At 44.8% G+C, this 23461-nt stretch overlaps 1 protein-coding gene across 1 annotated transcript in view; it reads right to left on the reverse strand.

Annotated features, from left to right (window-relative positions):
• Positions 1–23461, reverse strand: part of LOC126209804 (uncharacterized) — a 76050-nt gene that overhangs the window by 20395 nt on the left and 32194 nt on the right. Inside the window, exon 3 of the mRNA XM_049938940.1 lies at positions 13406–15772. Within this exon, the coding sequence (XP_049794897.1) occupies positions 13406–15772 (2367 nt within the window). The remainder of the gene's footprint in view (positions 1–13405; positions 15773–23461) is intronic.

Raw genomic sequence — 23461 nt, forward strand, 5'->3', positions numbered from 1 at the left:
TTAGTGAAACCTGAGGGACCTGTAGATTTGTTACAGTTTATTGTGCAGAGTACTATTTATCACCAGTGAAGCGTCAAAATCGTAATTTGGCACACATATCGCTATGTACCGGGTGATTAAAAAGTCAGTATAAATTTGAAAACTGAATAAATCACGGAATAATGTAGATAGAGAGGTACAAATTGACACACATACTTGGAATGACATGGGGTTTTATTAGAACCAAAAAAATACAAAAGTTCAAAAAATGTCCGACACATGGCGCTTCATCTGATCAGAACAGCAATAACTAGCATAACTAAGACAAAGCAAAGATGATGTTCTTTACAGGGAATGCTCAATATGTCCACCATCATTCGTCAACAATAGCTGTAATCGAGGAATAATGATATGAATAGCACTGTAAAGCATGTCAGGAGTTATGGTGAGGCATTGGCGTCGAATGTTGTCTTTCAGCATCCCTAGAGATGTCGGTCGATCACGATACACTTGCGACTTCAGGTAACCCCAAAGCCAATAATCGCACGGACTGAGGTCTGGGGACCTGGGAGACCAAGAATGACGAAAGTGGCGGCTGAGCACACGATCATCGCCAAACGACGCGTGCAAGGAATCTTTCACGTGTCTACCAATACTTTTTTTTTGTTTCTAATAAAATCCCATGTCATTCCAAGCATGTGTGTCAATTTTTACCTCTCTATCTACATTATTCCGTGGTTTATTAAGTTTTCAAATTTATACTGACACCCAGTATATGCAGGAAGCGTGTAGCGCAAGCTGACAGTATGGGTACGAGGCACGTTATCGGAGTCTCGATGGGCTATGACCAATCATGATACAGGGTTAACTAGCTGGGGCAGTAGAGGTAAGAACTTCATTTGTGTACCTTCTCTCGATCCTATTGCAACTAGAACAGTGGCTCTTTTTTTGGGGGCGGGGGGTGGAGGGGGAGTAAACTGGCTGAGGATGTCTGGAAGCTATTGGAAGTCTGGGTAGTTGGTCAGATGACGTAAATTTGCACATCACCAAGCTATAGCTACTGAGTGAGGCAAAGGCATATATGTATCATGAAGGGCTGAATAAGGCATACACAACTGAACAACTCAGGAATGGACTCCAATTGCGATTCTGCAGCCAGCATAATACTAGATTATTTGGGGAATAATTTAACGAGATGCCCCAAAAGCGAAACGAGTCAGTGGAAATATTCTTGGACACAAGTAGGCAAATGAATGCACAACTTATTAGATAACCTAGGATGCGGATAAAATAATTCTGCAACCTGCAGAACACAGACTGTTAGATGTGTTTTTGAGAGGACTTACACCTGATTTGTTGAGGAGGCTACAGATGGAGAATCCAAAGGATTTGGCTACTGCCATTAAATTGGGGACAGGACGTCAAACCGGCCGACTTGGAGCAGGAGAGGCACCACAGGACATTTTAATTTCCACTGTCTATACTTTTACAAGCAAATTCATAAAACTTTGTCAGCATGACCAGGAAGGATTCAGGATTGACACTCGTAGCAGCGGAAGTTCAAAAACATAGCAAAATAATTTTTTTTACATGTCAAATTTCATCATTTTTTCACTTACTATTGGCTGCATTTGTTAATATAGGTACATTTTTCTTCATAAGTAAGAGAGACTGTTCGATGAATTTTGCCCAGCATACAAACCATACTTACAGGTGTCTGAAACTCTAGAATCTATTTAATTTATGAAAAAATGAATGAGCTGTTACGTTTTAAACTTTATGTTTAGAAAAAAATCAAATTTTGTTGTTAATTATCTAAATTTTCACCACAGTTTTTAATAGATTTGGAAAATTCTAGAGTTTCATACACCTGTAAGTATGGTTTGTATGCTGTGCAAAATTCATCAAAGAATCTCTCTTACTTGTGAAGAAAAATGCACCTATAGCAACAAATGCAGCCAACAGTAAGTGAAAAAATGATGAAATTTCATATCTAAAAAAAATTATTTTGTTATGTTTTTGCACTTCCACTGCAATGAGTGTGAATTCTGAATCCTTCCTGGTCATGCTGACAAAGTTTTATGAATTTATTAGTAAAAGTGTAGACAGTAGAAAATAAAATGTCCTGTGGTGCGTCTCCTGCTCCAAGTCGGCCCGTTTGATGTCCTACCCCCCTTAAGACTGCTATGGCACTGACCGAAGCTGACTTAACAACTTGGATGCAGGATAAAGAGAGTTTTTATAGGTGTGGACATGTGTTCTGTACTCGTAAATAATTCTGCCAATCACAATACTGTGAGTGTGGGGGGGTGGTGCATTAGGTGTTGGTTCCTGACATAAAATGCAAAGTGGACAATGATGTAAGAGTTCGTTAAACTGCAACAGGAATTCATAAACTGCCAGATGACATTCCCAGTAAAGCATAATGCTGCAAAGGCGTATGCAAAGGCAAGATTGTTACTTGGTCGGTGTGATGAAAGGAATGCAACGTAAGTTTTTAGTGGGCACAGGAAGTCATGTGTCAGCGACTACTCTAGACCTGCTGGGTAGGGAGGGAATGAGTTCTCCATGATATAGATTGTGTGGAGTAGGGGACAATCTTGTGGCATCACTCGTAGCAACATTGGACAGTTTCTCTACTAGAGTAGGGAGTGTTCAGGAATATATGGAAGTATTGCCCCACGCAATTGGGGGTGGGGGGGGGTGTACTGTACAATCCTAAGGCCGGATTGTATGTATGAGCATCATGCAAAAGTTGATCTTCTACTGCACACCGTTGAAGTCATGAAGGTGGAACCAAGTAAACTGCATTCACGTTCATTAAAGCTTAGTTTGCATGATAACGTATCAATAGGTATGGGAAAATTGCTCTCATAGAGCGTGGATACAGATCTACCAAATGATGTTTTGTATATTATAGAGGAATTGGAATACAGTGACGAAATAGATACTTCACATTGTTTTTTACATAAAAGCATTGCACGTATGCCGGAAGTAAATGGAGATTTCACGCTTCTGGTGGCTGAGGGTAATTTTGGCCATGACAAAGTGAATCTGTGAAAAGGATTATTGATTGTCAGTTTGGGTGTCCTAATTGAGAGGGAGCGAGTGGAGATCTTTTCCACAAGGTATCCATCAATGCATCTGTATTACATGAAAAAGTACAGTATTTAAAAGGAAAAGATAAGACAGTTATGGAAAATCTGTTGATATGATTAACGGATTTGCCATTGCCATCAGTCCGCGAGTTGTGCCCATGGAAGAACTAAAGGCCAGTGTGGAAGCAGGCATTCGCAGTGCTGTGGAAGTATTGGCCCACGCAAAGCCTCCAAAAAGTAATTTAACTGTGGGTGAGAGGAATGTCATAAACTCCTGAATCAGGACGACAGCATTATCATTTTCCCCTCTAACAAGTGAAATGCGAGGCTTGTTTTAGATGTGCCCAACTACTGTAGTAAGATTAACGACTTAGTAGATCCGCAGACGTAGAGAAAACTGACAAAGTTATTAGAACTGTTACACGGCTGATAAAACGTCCTCTGTCCAACAGAGCGTACAGAAGTGTCAGTTCAGTTCAGTTGGCCACCACCGCCAGCTTATGGATTGCCGATGACGCAAGGGGGGGAAAAAAAAAGAAAAAAAGAAAAAAAAACATGTACCGATGTGACCTATAGTGAGTGCCATTGGTTAACACACACATTTAATTGTCAAGTCTTTGATAACATTATTACTACCATACGTGGGCCGGCCGGACTCCTATACCAAGAATTCGGCACATTTTATCAGTAAATTAATTCGCATAGTGGTCCAGCCAGAGGACACATTAGTTGTTCTATGAGATTTCGGGAATACTTAATTTTGATGTTGCATCGTTATTTACTATGCTTCATCTCAACGAGATGTTACAACAGCTGAATCGGAGTTTTCGCCCCGAAATTGCAGTGCTGTTTAAATTTTGCCTCACGACCACCTATTTCAAACGGAACGGTGAGTTCCATGAACAGCTGAACGGCGTGGTTATAGGGAGACCATCAAATCCAACCATAGCGAATTTTATTATGGAAAAATTCGAGAAGTAGGCACTGGAAGGTGCCAACAAAAAACCGAATATTTGGTTCCGCTACGTAGATGATATGTTTGTTTTGTGGAGGCATGGCGGAGAGGAACTAGCTCATTTTCACAAACATCTCAACGGTGTTAATCCGAAGATTCAGTTTACCATGGAGGAAAGTCCGCCCCGATAACTGAGTGGTCAGCGTGACGGATTGCCGTCCTCCGGGCCCGGGTGCGATTCCCGACTGGGTCGCGGATTTTCTCCGCTCAGGGACTGGGTGCCGTGTTGTCTTCATCATCATTTCATCCCCATCCGGCGCGCAGGTCATCCAGTGTGGAGTAGAATGTAATAAGACCTGCACCAAGGCGGTCGGACCTGCCCCGTAAGGGGCCTCCCGGCCAATGACGCCAAACGTTCATTTCCAATTACCATGGAGGAAGCTGCAGGCAGAAGATTAACTTCTCTTGGTGTGCTACTTGTCAAGGGAGAAGATGGTAGCTGAGACCACACAGTTTACAGAGAACCCACGCTCGGAGACTGTTACCGACACCAAGATTCGAACCACGATCGACGACAAAAGCGTGGCATTATAAAAACGTTGTCGGATAAAGCAAGGAACATCTGTGAAGCAGACCTGCTTGCGGGGAATTAAAACACCTCAGCAACGTATTGCTCCACAATAATGAGAGGTAAAAAGATCCTGAAGACCGCCAGGCAAACGTCAGAGCGATCCTTTGAAATCGAAAGATTTCCTGCCTTTCAGTAGGGAATTTACTGACCGCAAAGGGAAAATCGTGAAAAAACAGAACATCGCGGTAATCTGGAAATCAACCCGGGAGATGCAGGATCACCTAAACTTGGCCAATCATGGTCGCAATCGCGGGAAGAGATTTGCGGAACATGTTTTGCAGCCAAAAGACCATTACTTTCATTTTGGTAGGGTTCAAGTACTCGCAGCGACAAGCGGGTACCATGAAAGGCCATTCAAAGAGGCCATAGACATTGTCAAATGCACCAGATATTTCAACAGGACGGAGGAGAGAGTGAAATTGGTTGACGTCTGGATCCGGCTTCTGGAGAGGACGTGTACCAGTTTTCCACCATGGTGTCCTATCAATGGCGGAGAACGGCAACCAATAGCGCCCATTTGCACTCTTATGTTCAAACCACGTGACGGCACACCACTGCACGGGAGCACGCGTGAACAGAATTTTGCTGCAGTGAGTAGCGAGCGAGGGTGCAAATCGAATAAACCCGAAAAAAGCTGCGGTCCGCCATGAAAGTGTCCTTCGAAAATGATGACGAAACGTTGTGTTGCGAAATTCATTCGACTGCAGCATGATGGCCAGGAATATTTTAATGATTGTGTCATTTCCGGCCGTGAAAGTTTACATTTTACAAAGTCTCTAGCCCGCCCCCGCCTGATGGAGGGAGCGTCATCGGCGAGCTACTGCCGTCACCGTTCCAGCGGCCGTGCGACGCTGAGAGTCGCCACAGCACCCGCTGACAACACCACAACCCTTCACTGGCCACATACATCTCACGTCCTGGCGCATTGGCTTCTCTAAGCCTCGTCATGGCTTCCGTCGTTTGCTACGCAATAATAGTACGTTTCAGCCATGACGTTTTCATGATGATACCCTGGACGAGTGCCAAGGATCGACTCACGAAATTTTGGTGAGCCCCCTTGCATCTCACTACCTCGTGGTACTTGATTGCTGCCACGCATCCACTAACGAAATTTTGGTGAGCCCCCTTGCCTCTCACTATCTCGTGGTGCTTGATTACTGCGAGTCCCCTTGCCTGCCCCTATCTTGGGGTGCTTGATTATAAAGAGCCCACTTTCCTCTCACAATCTTGGGATCTTGATTTTGGTGAACCCCCTTGCCTCTCACTATCTTGGGTGTCTGACTTTGGTGAGTCCCATTGCCTCTCACTATCTCGAGTGCTTGATTTTGGTGAGTCAAAATCCTCTCACTATCTCGTGGTGCTTGATTACTGTGAGTCCCGGCGAGGTCAGGGATTTTCTCTGCCTTGTGATGACTGGATGTTTTGTGATTTCCTTAGGTTAGTTAGGTTTAAGTAGTTCTAAGTTCTAGGGGACTGATGACCATAGATGTTAAGTCCCATAGTGCTCAGAGCCATTTGAACCATTACTGTGAGTCCCCTTGTCTCTCACTATCTTGGGGTGGTTGAATTTGGTGAGACCCCTTGCTTCTCACAATCTCGGGTGCTTGTATTTGGTGAGTTCCCATGCCTCTCACCGTCTTGGGCTGCTTGACTTTGGTAAGGTCCATCGCCTCTCACTATCTCAGTTGCTTGTTTTGGTGAGTACCATTGCCTCTCACTATCTCAGGTGCTTGGTTTAGTGAGTCCCCTTGCCTCTCACAATCTCGGATGCTTGATTTTGGTGAATCCCATTCCCTCTCACTATCTCAGGTACTTGATTTTCGTGAGGACCATTGCCTCTCACTATCTCAGGTGCTTGATTTTGGTAGGACCCCTTGCCTCACACAATCTCGGGTGCTTGATTTTGGTGAGTCCCCTTGCCTCTCACTGTCTTGGTGTGGTTGATTTTGGTGAGTCCCCTTGCCTCTCATTATCTTGGGTGCTTGATTCTGGTGAGCCCCATTGTCTCTATCTCAGGGTGCTTGATTACTGTCAGTCTCCTTGTGTCTCACTATCTTGGTGTGCTGGATTTTGGTGAGTCCCCTTGCCTCTCACTATCTTGGGTGCTTGATTTTGGTGAGTCCCCTTGCCTCTCACTATCTTGGGTACTTGATTTTGGTGAATCATGTGGTGTCACTGCCAGACACCACACTTGCTAGGTGGTAGCTTAAATCGGCCGCGGTCCATTAGTACATGTCGGACCCGCGTGTCGCCACTGTGTGATCGCAGACCGAGCGCCACCACACGGCAGGTCTCGAGAGACGTACGAGAACTCGCCCAGTTGTACGACGACGTTGCTAGCGACGATACGGACGAAGCCTTTGCTCTCATTTGCCGAGAGACAGAATAGCCTTCAGCTAAGTTAATGGCTACGACTTAGCAAGGCGCCATTAGCCTTACATAGTTTGATAGTTATCGTATGAAATGTCTCATCAAGAATGCTGTATTCACAACAAGGATAAATATAAGTTAAGTATTCGAGGAGCTGCATACTTTTCTTATTAGAATTCACTATTTATCCTGTTCCAGAATTCACGCCCGTCTGCGTTAGATAGCGTGCATTTCGGCCTCCTCTATCTACAAGGTGTTGGCACATTCACCAACACATCAAATCACATTGCCTCTCACACTCTCAGGTGCTTGGTTTTGGTGAGTACCATTGCCTCTCACTATCTCAGGTGCTTGAGTTTGGTGAGACCCCTTGCCTCTCACAGTCTCCAGTGCTTCATTTTGGTGAGCCCCATTCCCTCTCAGTGTCTTGGGGTGCTTGCTGTTGGTGAGCCCCCTTGCCTCTCACAGTCTAGGGTGCTTGATTTTGCTGAGGCCCCTTGCCTCTCACTATCTTAGGTGCTTGATTTTGGTGAGTCCCAATGTCTCTTACTACCTCGGGGTGATTGATTACTGTGAGAACCCTTGCCTACCGCTATCATGGTGTGCTTGATTTTAGTGTGCCCCCTTGACTCTCACAATCTCGAGTGCTTGATTTTGGTGAGTCCCATTGCCTCTCACTATCTTGGGCGCTTGATTTTGGTGAGGCCCCTCTGCCTCTCACTGTCTTGGTGTGCTGGGTTTTTGTGAGTCCCATTGCCTCTCACTATCTCAGGTGCTTGATTTTGGTGAGTACCATTGCCTGTCACTATCTCAGGTGCTTGATTTTGGTGAGACCCCTTGCCTCTCACAGTTTCGGATGCTTGATTTTGGTGAGGCCAATTGCCACTCACTATGTCAGGGTGCTTTATTACTGCGAGTCCCATTGTCTCTCAATACCTTGAGGTGCTTGATATTGGTGAGCCCCCTTGCCTCTCACAATCTCTCTTGATTTTCGTGAAACCCCTTGCCTCTCACTATCTTGGGTGCTTGAATTCGGTGAGTCCCATTGCCTCTCACTATCTTGAGAGCTTGATTTTGGTAAGTCCACTTGCCTCTCACTGTCTTGGGGTGCTTGATTGTGGTGAGTCCCCTTGCCTCTCAGAATCTCAGATGCTTTATTTTGGTGAGTCCCATTGCCTCTCACTATGTCGGGGTGCTCGATTACTGCGAGTCCCCTTGAGTCTCATTATCTTGGGGTGCCTGATTTTCGTGAGCCCCTTGCCTTTCACAATCTCAGGTGCTTGATTTTGGTGATACCCCTTGCCTCTCACTGTCTTAGGGTGCTTGATTGTGGTGAGTCCCCTTGTCTCTCACAATCTCAGATCCTTGATTTTGGTGAGTCCCATTGCCTCTCACTATGGCGGGTGCTTAATTACTGCAAGTCCCCTTGTCTCTCAATACCTTGAGGTGCTTGATATTAATGAGCCCCCTTGCCACTCACAAGCTCAGGTACTTGATTGATTGTGAGTCCCATTGCCTCTCACTATGTCGTGGTGCTTGATTACTGTGAGTCTCCTTGCCTCTCACTAACTTGGGGTTGTTGATTTTGGTGAGTCCCATTGCCTCTCAATATCTCATCGTGCTTGATTTTGGTGTTCCCCCTTACCTCTCACAATCTCTGGTGCTTGATTTTGGTGAGACCCCTTGCCTCTCACTATCTTGGGTGCTTCATTTTGGTGAGTCCCATTGCCTCTCACTATCTCGGGTGCTTGATTTTGGTGAGGCACCTTGCGTCTCACAATCTCAGATGCTTGATTTTGGTGAGTCCCATTGCCTCTCACTATGGTGGGGTGCTTAACGACTGCAAGTCCCATTGTCTCTCAATACCTTGAGGTGCTTGATATTGGTGAGCCCCTTGCCTCTCACTGTCTTGGGGTGCTTGATTTTGGTGAGTCCCATTGCCTCTCACTATCTCGTCGTGCTTGATTTTGGTGTTCCCCCTTACCTCTCACAATCTCGGGTGCTTGATTTTGGTGAGTCCCATTGCCTCCCACTATCTTGGGGTGCTTGATTACTGTGAGTCCCTTTGCCTCCCAAAAGTGTTTCAGTGCAGCATATTTCGAAATGTTGTCCGTAGTCTCTAATTGTCACACTGCAGCTCTGTGTCTGAACGACAATCCGACTTGTATTAGTGTCTCTGCGCTAATGTTTGCGCATTCATTGCTAATTCGCTGCCGCATATCTTCGGGAGTTGTTGGTACATCCATGTAAACTGTCTCTTTTCGTCATCCCCGGATGCAAAAATCGGCAGAAGTCAAAGGGGGTGTCGCGCAGCCCACTTTAGAGGACCTCCTCGTCCAATCCGTCGACCATGATAGATTCGATTAGGAACTTCTCGAGGTAGTCGTGAATAAGGCGCTGGGCGTCCATCGTGTTGAAACCATTCATCCGGTCTCGTTTGAAGTGGAACATCGTCCATTAGTATCGGTAGAACATTATCCACAATGTCGCTGTAAATTTGAGCAGTCAGATTACCTTCTATGAAGTATGGGCCAGTTACCTGCGTACCTAAAATACCGCAACAAACGTTGACATTCCATGGGCGTTGATGTTCAACTTGCCTTACCCATGTGGGGATTCTCCACTGACCAATAATGCATATTATGTCGGTTCACCTGACCACGATTCGTAAAATTGGGTTGACCTGCGAAAAGTAACTGTGAAATGAAATTCTCATTGACTGCCAGTAGTTCCTGTGTCCAGTTGCAGAAGTTCAGGCGGTTATTAAAATCGTCACCATGCAGTTCTCGGCGCACCGATAAATGAAATCGATGCCATGTGTGTGCATGCAGTGTGCGTAGAACTCTTCTTTGCGAAATTCCTGAACCTCGCGCAAATTGCCGAGATGTGAGGATCTGTAGCAACCTCAGCTAGACATTCACTGCGTTAGTTTGGTTTGTCACAGGCAGCGGTCGGACTCTTTCTCTAGCTGTACCACTTTCCGTTTCAGTAAACAGGTGGACAATAGAGCGAAACGTCGTTGCAGACGGAACATTCCTATCGGGAAACGGAGTAGCATACCTTTGTTGAGCTTCGTCAACATTTCTTTGAGCCTCAAAATACGCGTCAATGATATCTCCCCTCCGTGCAATCGTTAATATTGAAGCAACATGCACAGTCCGACCTTGTACTCAGTGCATGATCACTGTCTGTACTTCATTCGACTGTGGAACGTCTCACATAATAGCATTATCAAAAATATCAAAAAAGGACTTCAATTGTCATAATCGTATGTGTATTTGTTTGAGATAATACCGTTTTGCAACAATTCTCAATTCATTTCCATATTTGCCGATTACAGCGCCATATATTAAGAAATGAAAGACATTTTTCATACAAAAATTACATATTTTTTCACTTTTCACGGAGAATCCAAATCCGCAATAAAAAATAAGGGTTCCACTTTAAGATTGCATCCCTTCCGCCCCGGGGCGGGTGTAGGGGGTTCGAGCGTTATGTTAATGGATGTCGCTCTTCGAGGTGAACTACGTTCATTACCACTTGTTTTTCAACCCGATGTGTATTTCGCCACATATTCCGACAAAGGGAATGTCTATAAAAAGGTACGGCCAAACTTTCAGGAAACATTCCTCACACACAAATAAAGAAAAGATGTTATGTGGACATTAGTCCGGAAACGCTTAATTTCCATGTTAGAGCTCATTTTAGTTTCGTCAGTATGTTCTTCCACCTACGCTCAATGGAGCACGTTATCATGATTTCCTACGGGATACTCTACCTGTGCTGCTAGAACATGTGCTAGTACGACACAACATGTGGTTCATGCACGATGGAGCTCCTGCACATTTCAGTCGAAGTGTTGGTACGCTTCACAACAACAGATTCGGTGACCGATGGATTGGTAGAGGCGGACCAATTCCATGGCCTCCACGCTCTCCTTACCTCCACCCTCTTGACTTTCATTTATGGGGGCATTTGAAAGCTCTTGTCTACGCAACCCCGGTACCAAATGTAGAGACTCTTCGTGCTCGTATTGTGGACGGCTGTGATACAATACGCCATTCTCCAGGGCTGTGTCGGCGCATCAGGGATTCCATGCGACGGAGGGTGGATGCATGTATCCTCGCTAACGGAGGACATTTTGAACATTTCCTGTAACGAAGTGTTTGAAGTCACGCTGGTACGTTTTGTTGCTGTGTGTTTCCATTCCATGATTAATGTGATTTGAAGAGAAGTAATAAAATGACCTCTAAGATGGAAAGTAAGCGTTTCCGGACACATGTCCACATAACATATTTTCTTTCTTTGTGTGTGAGGAATGTTTCCTGAAAGTTTGGCCATACCTTTTTGTAAGACCCTGTATATATATATATATATATATATATATATATATATATATATATATATATATATATATATATATATATATATATGGAAAATTATGCACAACGAAATCGTATTCTGTTCGGGGTAACTAACAACAGTGAAATTGTGAGTCGCAGTTGTAGAACAATAACTAATAGGATTTTATTAGTTACCACTCTGTTTCGCAGGGGGACATTACCTGCTGTTCATTCGATATATAGTGCCTCAGCTGTCGGAGGTCGTACCTCTTGTAGTCTATGAGCAGATGGAGAGGATGTGGCGTGAGTGGGAGGCTGCACCATCCCACTTCCATATTACTGTGTAAGCAACAAACACATACACTTTGCTGGATTCGAAGGGGGTGGACTTTCTCTTTCTCACACCACCACTAGATCCTACTCCCATGCATGTTTTTTTCTATGAGTTTAAATGAAAACGTTTACGTATGAACACCTAACAGAACCTGTAAAGTAGCTGCCTGGCATGATTCTAGCCTCCTGTCACAATGTGCAGCAAGGAGCGGATGTAATGCTTGTAACAGGACTGACGGTGCTCATTTACAACAGTCAGCACGGGCTTAAGTTGATGCTATAATGTGTAACTCGTTTATGTCAATAAAATACCAAATATTTCTTTCTGAAAACTCTATCCTCCACTCAGCGATACTCATTTTGGGATCCCCCAACACCTGTAAAATTTTGACCAAAAAGTCTTGGAACAAATAACCCAAAGGACCTCGTAATTTGCACCTTACTGATACATTATTTTGTGATATTGTGTCTGTCTATGGTATGGATTTCCATTTGATAATGAAAAACCCAAGTTGCATTTTTCTCACATAATACCCCGAAAGCTATGAACCCAGACAACCAGTCGAATGCAGTACTTCTTGACGCCCGAAAAGCTTTGGATTCGGTATTACGTCAATGCATATAGAATGGCATCAAACGAAATTTGTTATTAGATTGAGGGTTTCTTGATGGGAGGGATGTAATATGTTGCCTCAGATCGACAGTCATTGGCAGAAGTAGAGACAACTTTAGATGTGGTCCAGCGAAATATGTTGAGGCCCACGTCGTCGACGCTGCAAGACGGCACTAATCTGTTTGCAGATGATGCATTTGATTACAGCAAAGTACTGTGTGAAATATGCTGCACTGATATCCTGTCAGATGTTGATAAGATTTCAAAGTGGTGCAAGGATTAGCGTCTTGTCTCAAATGTGAGGTAGTGTAGAATTGTGCAGTTCGTAAAATTCAGGAAAATAGTATCCTATGACTACAATATCAGTGAGTCACAGCTTGAGTGGTTTTACTTGTACAAATGCCTGGGTGTAACAAATTGTTGGAATGTGAAGCGGAATGATAACTTACGATCAGACACAGCTAATGATGGTAGCAGATTTTCGTTCATTGGTATGAAAATGGCAGAAATGTATCAAATGATGTTGCATACGCGTCAACTGTGAGGGTTATGTTAGAATATTAGTCAAGTGTATGGGACCCATATCAGGTAGGACCAGCAGGTGTTATTCAACGTATACAGAGAAGAGAGGCACGAATAATCGCAGTTTTGTTTGACAGAGTTGATGTTGCAGACTCTTGAAGAAGGATGAAAATTAGCCCGCGAAAGCCCAATTACAGTACTTCCAGAGATTATACAAAGGAAGAATAAATGAATAATCTTGAGCTCCCAAGATATCCCTCCCGTACCGTGAAGACGAGATTAGAGTAATGTCACCATTTATAGAGGGCATTTAAGCATAAATTATTTCTGGTGTCCATACCTGCCTGGAATGGGAAGAAACATGTGCTTTCATGCTAAGTACTCTCTGCTAAACACTTCACATTGGCTTGCAGTAGATATATGTTAAATCTTTATGTAATGCAGATGCAGATGATAATACCCTTAAATGTGGTTTATTTGTTTCTCTTCATAGAATATTCTCTGTGGAGCCTGTGGAATAGGCTTTGTGTTAACCCAAAAAAGTAAATATGTGTACTTTACCTGGATCTCTAAAAGCCTCTTGTTTTCGTTTGTCTGTTTGACAATCTGGGACTGATTCTTGCCAAGTATATAATCGAACAGTGCTCTGTATCCATTTTTTTGGAAAACGCGCCACAGCTCCTCAGGTGTGTAACGGCCGCGCTGGAAGTCTCCCAGGTGACGCAGCTCGGCGCCCATCTCCAGAAGCGCAGGCACTGCCCACCAGCGCCGGTGCTCCGCAGCGTAGCGCAGTGGCGTCCAGTGCAGCAGCCCGTCCTCCGCACCCATCGCCTCAGACACCGCCTTCGCTGCCTTCGCATACTGTAGTGGACCAACTGCTCCCGTCTCTTCCCCAGCACCCCACGCCCCAGGTGTCCCCGAAGCCTCTGCCGAATCCGAGTCGGTCGCCAGCCGGTGGGGTTCGACGGACCTCAGCGCCTCATCCACCTCGGCTACTGACTTCGCCTCCGCGGCTCCCCGTGACACTGCTGCTTCTGCTGCCCCTGATGCCGATCCTCCGTCCCTCGTCACCGCCGCCACCTCCAGCCGTTCTACAAGCAGCCGCAGCAGTGAGGAGTCGCCAGTGTAGGCTGGTACCAGATGCAGTGAGCTGCGTCCCATCTCATCCCTCTCCATGGGCTCAGCGCCCTTCTCTAGCAGCGATTTCACCTCACTCTCACTGCCGTTGATCACTGCCGTCAGGAGCGGTCGGCCCCTACTCGCTATTCTGTCGAAAGACTCGACGAAAAACTCCAAGCTGCTGTCGGCAAGAGCACTGCGGTACACATTTCCACACTGACTGGCTGCATCGTCGGTAAAGCACCACTTGGCTAAGAAATGCTCAGCAAAGGTCCTGTGAATGAAAACTGGCTTATCATCAATAAATCGGTAAATGACTCCAGCCTTCACGAGATCCTCTCGATCTACAGTGGACTGTTGCTCTCGCCTAGGTACTTCAATTCTAGGGAGAAGGTGTGTCACTGCAAGAAACCCCAACAGCTTCTCGTGCTCCTGCCATTCCCTCTTCACCTTTTTCCTTCTACCAGGTATGGATAAATTATCACCCCACTTCTCTTCGTGCAATCTTTTCAATTTCCTTTCAAAAAAAGCTTCATAAAGGCTCACAATGTCCTCTACCTCAGCTCCACTTTCCAATGAGTCTGCATACATTTTTGAAAACAGAGGGATCTTCAACAGATCTCTAACCACACCAGTAACTACTACATCTGAGCTGGACCCCCTATGGAATTCGTCCACTTGGTCATCACTGAGAGCAGGCAGCGTGTGCGCCGAAACATCCAGGGCAGCCTCGAGGCGGCCCGTCACGGAGGGTCGAGTCGTCACCAGCAGCTTCCCATGGCGTGGAGCCAACTCCCGCAGAGCCTGTAAGCATTTGTCTCCGTAGTCTGGGCAGACCTCGTCGAAGCCGTCCGCCATGCAGATGATACGAGGATACTCCAGCAGACAGTGCTGAAGAAGTGAGCGTTCCAGTACGCCCAGGTTTCTCTCGTTGTATAACACTCGTTCCAAAATAAGCTTACTGGCTTTCTGACCGCTGATGCAACTGTCTAAGACTTCTGAGTAGTTCAGTAAGTCTATTCTCAGGATCCACCACGAAGGATCCTGGCACTTCAGCTGGCTTGCCATATCTAGCAACATAGTAGATTTCCCTATACCTGGTTTCCCTTCAACGATAACTCGATTATTCGAGCTATTCAGAACTTGCAATACGCTTCTTGATTGCTCTTCAACGTATAGCCATTCGTCATCTAGGTTATTTAGAACATACACACGTATGTCTGCATATCTACTGCATATCATTCGAATTGCAGAAAGATCGATGTTGTTAGTAACGGCAATGAGAGGCCAGAGTGGGTCTGAATCACGGAGGTAGTTGTCAAAGTCTTCAAAGTTGATAATATTCTTCAAAATAGACTTCTTGGTGAGGAGCTTATAGGATACTTCATCCATGATGCACACTTCCCTGTCTCCGAGTGATGAGAGAAATTCGTGTTTGACACGCATCCGAAATGTGAGCTCTCTGGGAATGTGGTTCACTGGTAGTGGATCCAAGTCTTGACCCATCCTCAAAGGGCCTGACAGCTGCGATAGGGAGAGTATTGCTTCAGGTTTCCCGTCTAAGATCTTTTTGAGACTTTCTTCGTCACAGAGATCTCCCAGACAGCACGAATGTTGGTCACTGTTCAGTCTGACAGAGACGTCTATGAGCTCCTTCCAGCTCTCTTCACTAATATCACCTGACTTGCATGAATCTAGAAACGAGTCGTCCTTCTTATACGACACTATTACAAGGCGTCGCTCGGGTCCAGCCAGTTGCTCCATGCGAAGTAGAGTGTCGTAGCTGTGTTCCGCATCGTCAACAACAACCTGGAAGAAAAGAAAAAGTATGATATTGCAACTGTTCTTGCAACCGACTTTGTTCATTGCAGACCTTAATTGGGCTGAAATAATACGATATGATGTCGCAACATGTGGAGTTACACTTGTCTTCCTCCTCTTGTTCTAGGTGCTTAGCCGGCCACTGGAGGCCGAGCGATTCTAGGCGCTCCAGTCTGGATCCGCGCGACCGCTACAGTCGCAGGTTCGAATCCTGCCTCGGGCATGGCTGTGTGTGATGTTCTTAGGTTAGTTAGGTTTTAGTTGTTCTAAGTTCTAGGCGACTGATGACCTGAGATGTTAAGTCTCATAGGGCTCAGAGCCATTTGAACCTAGGTGCTTAGCTTTTTGGCAGTGGGTGTGTGAGGATTTGTCTGCATCGTTTATAGACCAAAATAACTTACCTTATAAAGACTGACAGTCTTGCAGTCAGGCGAAAAACTTTATCTTGCTGGATCACTCACGTTTATAGGAAAAAAAGGAAAACAAAACACGAGGCCTATTCGGAAAGTGGGATCCCATCTATCGCGAAATGGGAACCACAGTGAAAATCCGATGAAGCTGTGCGTTGATGTATTGGACAGTGTTCCTCGCGTGCTCGTCGATCGCGTCATGTCGCTCATTTCAGGTCTGAGGGCACAGAGGGGACGTAAATATGGCTAGAACGACGGCGTCTCCCGCCAACTCTGAAGGCCTGCGAGAGATTTCGCCTGACTTCGTGCAGCCCTCAATGCGTCACTGTCACGCATTTCGTGCCTGATGTCAATTCACTGCAGGGGCAGTGTGGGCACTGTTGCGGCGTTTTCGATGGAAAGTGTTTGGTCACCCACTGTACTTGGCTCCCTCTGATTTTGATCTCTGTTCACATGAACTGATGGCTAAGAAGGCGACATCCTGGCACAGACAGCGAGCTACAAGGTCAGCGTAGAGAGGTGGTGGAAAGCACAGGGGGCTGCCTTTCTATGAGGATTGTACTGCTAAGTTGGTACAGCGCTGCGACAAATGTCCCAGTGGCAGCGGCTGCTATCTAGAGAAGCGGCTGTAAGGCGTAGAAAACTGCTGCAGATGTAACGTTTCTGATTTTCACTGTGGTTTCCGTTTCGCGACCGAGCAGTCTTCGTACAAGCTGACCGAGCATCAGATCGGACTTGTGACTCGATTCGAGACATCCCTGTCATAGCCATTGGCCTTCGCTGTCTTCTTTAAAACATCCATCTCCGATTCCAAGCTATTGTCTCACACCTCACGCCTCTGATAAAGTGGACAGAATAACGTTTCATCAAGATTTTAGGACTTAAGCACTATGAAGCAATAGGAGAAGTTCTACAAACTAATGGATAATGTGCACAAGAAAGACGCCATTGTAGATACGAGAGGAATGGTGGTGAATCTCTCGTCAGAGGTTCTCGATGAAGCATCTGTTTCAGTCCTGGGCAGAGGTCAAAATTTCGCAGCTGCACCAAAGAGAATTCCCTCTGAAGACATCGTAAGTTCCGCCGAAGGTTCCTTATTTTGTCTTCCGAAAAGTGCAGACCCAAATAACAAGACGTGTCGAGAATTCTACAGACACGAAACCACCCAAAAGCAGCACATCGGCGCAGGAGAGGAAAGCTCTTAATGAAATCGAGAAACGAAAGTGTGGTTGTGACGGAATCAGATAAGGGTACAGTGACGGAATCAGATAATGCTACAGTTGTTACGAACGCTACGGATTACCACAAGAAGATGGAGCAACTATTAGCTGATCCTGAATAACGCAAGTTAAAAAAATGATCCGACGAATATAAAGTGAAAAATCTGATTTCAGATTGCAGAATGGATAGCTCTTCCTAATGCATCGAATGCCAGTCTCACCTAGAACGTGTGGACTACCCAAGATACAAGAGGAATGGGTTCCATTGAGACCTGTAGTGAGTGGGATCACTGGCTAACTCACTTTGTAGCAAGTGATTTGTCTGGAAAACTGAGCCATCCGGTTGATAAAACCATTAGTTTGGTCAAAGTTTCGAGACAATTTCAGAAATTAGACGCACGGTGAAGACAGCCGTAAGTGACATACTGTTAGCTTCGATGTGACATCGTTATCTGCTAACATCACAGTATCAGATACAGTGGAGATCATAAGGGAGAGAGCTGCTGCAGATACTTGTGTCTTAATTGATTTACGTCTCCGATCGAGCTGTTTTAAATACGGTGGTGAATTCTATGAACAGACTGACCGTCTTGCTACGGGGTGACCCTTGCCGCCAGCAGTGGCTGATATTTTTTTACGGAACATTTTGAACAACAGGCTTTAGGTAGTGTTCCTTTGAAGGCTTCCTGTTGGCTATGTGAACGACAGATTTATTGTATGGCCACGAGATGAAGAAGAGTTTCATGGGTTCCACACTTTCTTGAATGGTATTCACCCAAAAATCAACTTTACCTTGTAGGCCGAGAGTCAGGTCGGTCTTCCGTTGCTGGATATGTTGGTATATAGAAGATCTGACAACACTCTAGTTCACTGAGTGTATAGAAAGGCTACTAACAAAAATAGGTATTTAGATGCCACTTAGCACCACCACCCAGCCCACAAATAGCAGTGCTCAACATTCTGTCGTCTCGTGCCTTCCACACCAGTGATGACAACAGCTTGGAATCGGAGCTGGATTTTTCAAAGAAGGCAGTGAAGGCCTAGGGCTGCGACAGTTTGTCCACAGACGGGGCTGGTAAGCGAAATATTAGGTATGCTGATGGAAAGGACGAAGAACAACCTTTTCACTCTGTTACGTTACCGTTTGTCTCTGGGGTCACTGACCGCATAAGCGGAATTCTAAGGAAAAATGGTATTCAGAGCACTTTCTTCGGTCAAAACAAAGTAAAAGACTTTTTCTGAACTGACTGCCTCCACATTGTGGGCGTCTATGAAACGACGTGTCTCTGCGGCAAAGCGAATGTAGGCGAAACGGGAAGGACTGTTAAAGAACATAGTAATCAACAAGAAACGTCACACGCGGCTGAAACAAAGTACGATATCGGCGGTAGAGGAAATTGTGGCCTTGACATCGATTTCAATAACGTACGTGTGCTGGCTAAGGAACCAACATTTACAGGTGAAAAGTGCGAGAAACGATTGAAATTTCTAAGAACTCGTGTAACTTAAGCAGAGGGGACAGCTATAGGCTTCCTCGCTCGCCGCCATTAAGGAAGTAAAGACGCGGCAGCGGCATGCGACCAATACAAACAACGCCCTAGAAGCCAAGTATGCAGCCAACGAACCATGGACCTAGCCGTTGGTGGAGAGGCTTGCGTGCCTTAGCAATACAGATAGCCGTACCGTAGGCGCAACCACAACGGAGGGGTGTCTGTTGAGAGGCAAGACAAACGTGTGCTAAGGTCGCAGGTTCGAATCCTGTGTCGGGCATGGATGTGTGTGATGTCCTTAGGTTAGTTAGGTTTAAGTAGTTCTAAATTCTAGGTGACTGATGACCTCAGAAGTCCCATAGTGCTCAGAGCCATTTGAACAAACCTTTAGTTCCTGAAGAGGGGCAGCAGCCTTTTCAGTAGTTTCAGGGGCAACAGTCTGGATGATTGACTGATCTGGCTTTGTAACACTAATCAAAACGGCCTTGCTATGCTGGTACTATGAACGACTGAAAGCAAGGGGAAACTACAGCCGTAATTTTTCCCGACGGCATGCAGCTTTACTGTATGGCTAAATGATGGTGGCGTCCTCTTGGGTAAAATATTCCAGAGGTAAAATATTCCCCATTCGGATCTCCAGACGGGGACTACTCAGGAGGACGTCGTTATTAGCAAAGAGAAAACTGGCGTTCTACGGATCGGAGCGTGGAATGTCAGATCCCTTAATCGGGCAGGTAGGTTAGAAAATTTAAAAATGGAAATGGATAAGTTAAAGTTAGATATAGTGGGAATTAATGAAGTTCGGTGGCAGGAGGAACAAGACTTCTGGTCAGATGAATACAGGGTTATAAATACAAAATCAAATAGGAGTAATGCAGGAGTAGGTTTAATAATGAATAGGAAAATAGGAATGCGGGTAAGCTACTACAAACAGCATAGTGAACGCATCATTGTGGCCAACATAGATACGAAGCCCACACCTACCACAGTAGTACAAGTTTATATGCCAACCAGCTGCGCAGATGACGAAGAGATTGATGAAATGTATGATGAGATAAAAGAAATTATTCAGATAGTGAAGGGAGACGAAAATTTTAGTCTTGGGTGACTGGAACTCGATAGTAGGAAAAGGAAGAGAAGGAAACGTAGTAGATGAATGTGGAATGGGAGTAAGGAATGAAAGAGGAAGGCGCCTGGTAGAATTTTCCACAGAGCATAACTTAATCATAGCTAACACTTGGTTCAAGAATCATAAAAGAAGGTTGTATACATGGAAGAAGCCTGGAGATATTGGATGGTCTCTAGAATGGTAAGACAGTGATTCAGGAACCAAGTTTTAAATTGTAAGACACTTCCGTGGGCAGATGTGGACTCTGACCACAATCTATTGGTTATGAACTGAAGATTAAAACTGAAGAAACTGCAAAAAGGTGGGAATTTTAGCAGATGGGGACCTGGATAAACTGAAAGAACCAGAGGTTGTAAAGGGCTTCAGGGAGAGCATTAGGGAACGATTGACAAGAATGGGGGAAAGAAAGACAGTAGAAGAAGAAATAGAAATCCTTGGGTAAAAGAAGAGATATTGCATTTAATGATGAAAGGATAAAATATAAAAATGCAGTAAATGACGCAGGCAAAAAGGAATACAAACGTCTCAAAAATGTGATCGACAGGAAGTGCAAAATAGCTAAGCATGGAAGGCTAGAGGACAAACGTAAGGATGTAGAGACGCATATGACTGGGGGTAAGATAGATACTGGATACAGGAAAATTAAAGAGACCTTTGGAGAAAATAGCACCACTTGCATGAATATCAAGGGCTCAGATGGAAACCCAGTTCTAAGCAAAGAAGGGAAAGCAGAAAAGTGAAAGTAGTATATAGAGGGTCTATACAAGGACGATGTTCTTGAAGACAATATTATGGAAATGGAAGAGAATATAGATGAAGATGAAATGGGAGATACGATACTGCGTGAAGAGTTTGACAGAGCACTGAAAGACCTAAGTCCCCAGGAGTAGACAACATTCCATTAGAACTAGTGACAGCCTTGGGAGAGCAATGCCTAACAAAAGTATACATCTAGTGAGTAAGATGTATGAGACAGGCGAAATACCCTCAGACTTCAAGAAGAATATAATAATTCCAATCCCCAAGAAAGTAGGTGTTGACAGATGTGAACTACCAGTTTAATAAGCCACGGCTGCAAAACACTAACACGAATTCTTTACAGACGAGTGGAAAAACTGGTAGAAGCCGACCTCGGGGAAGATCAGTTTAGATTCCATAGAAATGTTGAAACACGAGAGGCAATACTGACCCTACGATTTATCTTAGAAAATAGATTAAGGAAAGGCAAACCTACGTTTCTAGCATTTGTAGACTTAGAGAAAGCTTTTGACAATGTTGACTGGAATACTATCTTTCAAATTCTGAAGGTGGCAGGCGTAAAATACATGGAGCGAAAGGCTATTTACAATTTGTTCAGAAACCAGACGGCAGTTATAAGAGTCGAGGGGCATGAAAGGGAAGCAGTGGTTTGAAGGTAGTGAGACAGGGTTGTAGCCTATCCCCGAAGTTATTCAATCTGTATATTCAGCAAGCAGTAAAGGAAACAAAAGAAAAATTTGGAGCAGGAAGTAAAATCCATGGAGAAGAAATAAAAACTTTGAGGTTCGCCGAGACATTGTAATTCTGTCAGAGATGGCAAATGACCTGCAAGAGCAGCTGAACGGAATGGACAGTGTCTTGAAAAAAGGATATAAGATGAACATCAACAAAAGCAAAACTAGGATAATGGAATATTTTCGAATTAAATCGGGTGATGCTGCGGGAATTGGATTAGAAAATGAGACGCTTAAAGTAGTAAATGAGTTTCGCTGTTTGGGGCGCAAAATAACTGATGATGGTCGAAGTAGAGAGGATATAAAATGTAGACTGGGAATGGCAAGGAAAGCGTTTCTGAAGAAGAGAAATTTGTTAACATCGAGTATAGATTTAAGTGTCAGGAAGACGTTTCTGAAAGTATTTGTATGGAGTGTAGCCATGTATGGAAGGGAAACGTGGACAATAAATAGTTTAGACAAAAAGAGAATGGAAGCTTTCGAAATGTGGTGCTACACAAGAATGCTGAAAATTCGATGGGTAGATCACATAACTAATGAGGAGGTATTGAATAGGATTGGAGAGAAGAGAAATTTGTGGCAAAACCTGACTAGAAGAAGTGATCGGTTGGTAGGACATGTTCTGAGGCATCAAGGGATCACCAATTTAGTATGTGACGCCAGCGTGAAGGGTAAATATCGTAGAGGGAGACCAAGAGATGAATACACTAAACAGATAAAGATGTAGGTTGCAGTAGGCACTGGAAGATGAAGAAGCTTGCACAGGATAGAGTAGCATGGAGAGCTGCATCAAACCAGTCTCTGGACTGAAGACCACAAAAACAACAACTGTATTTTGGATGAAGATTCCCTCTCTCATTTTCTGCCCTGTTCGCTTCTAGGCTATGATGATGAGCCACTGATAGCGGCAGGAGGAATTTTAACCAATAACGTTTCTCCAGCATAATTTCTGGGAAAACCCATTTCCAACCAATGACTTTAGCCCACCATTGGTACCCACAGGCGTTTTAGCAAGTAACACCATTCTTTGGAATTAACGTGGGAAAACTTCGCTTACTATCCAATGCCGATGGCCCACCTCTGGAAGATGAAAATATTTTTACCTCATAGTGCTACTTCTCCAGTACAAGTGCGGGAAAGCTCCCTCTTCATAAGAGAAGGCGACACTGGTCTCTTACGGCGCTCAATCTACTGTAGACACCACAAGAAATAACACACGGCGTAACAACCCAGAAGATCTTAAGCGCCAATTTAGTGAAGTTTCCAGTCACAAATTACCTTTCAATTAATCGCTCAGTTACCCTGATACAGAAAACTACAAGTTGCACTCTTTGTATTCGTATAGTGCTACTGGTACTACGATTTATTTCCAAGTAGAAGAAAATCATTCGTTTTTAATAGGGAAGGCGTGAGGACGTGACTGCAGAAGAAGAAAATCACCACAAGGTGAGTGAACCCATCACCACCAACTGAGCGACATGGGCTGGCTCTCCTGCCCAGACATTAAAGTCGCAAAAAGAAAACTAACTGGGCGACAGTTCTGGGAGATTCTGACAGGGACTCTCCCGTATTTGGAGATCAAGGCGACTAGGAGGCCATATTTCGTTGGGCAGTAATAAAGGCACCAGGTGCTCAAACTGAGTGTATTGGTCAGAAGAATTTTTGTAGAGGACTTGAGTAAACTGGCCAGCACTGCTTTTGACTGCAGACTTTCACAATCAGAATCCACCCCCGGGCAATTCATTTGGATTTGTGATCATGCTAGGATTTAAATAAAACTATCAGCGTTGCTTTCACGAGGATAACAACTTATAATATCTTGTACTAGCTGTTTCTGCGCTGGAAGGGCCTAGCTAACCACATGCCATGGTGGCAGGGTCTCTAGCTGTCGCACGTGCTAAGTGCCTGATGGGAGTCGTGAGGGAAGGACATGAG

The sequence above is a fragment of the Schistocerca nitens genome, chromosome 10 (assembly GCF_023898315.1).
Source record: "Schistocerca nitens isolate TAMUIC-IGC-003100 chromosome 10, iqSchNite1.1, whole genome shotgun sequence".
NCBI classification, from domain to species: Eukaryota; Metazoa; Arthropoda; class Insecta; order Orthoptera; family Acrididae; genus Schistocerca; species Schistocerca nitens.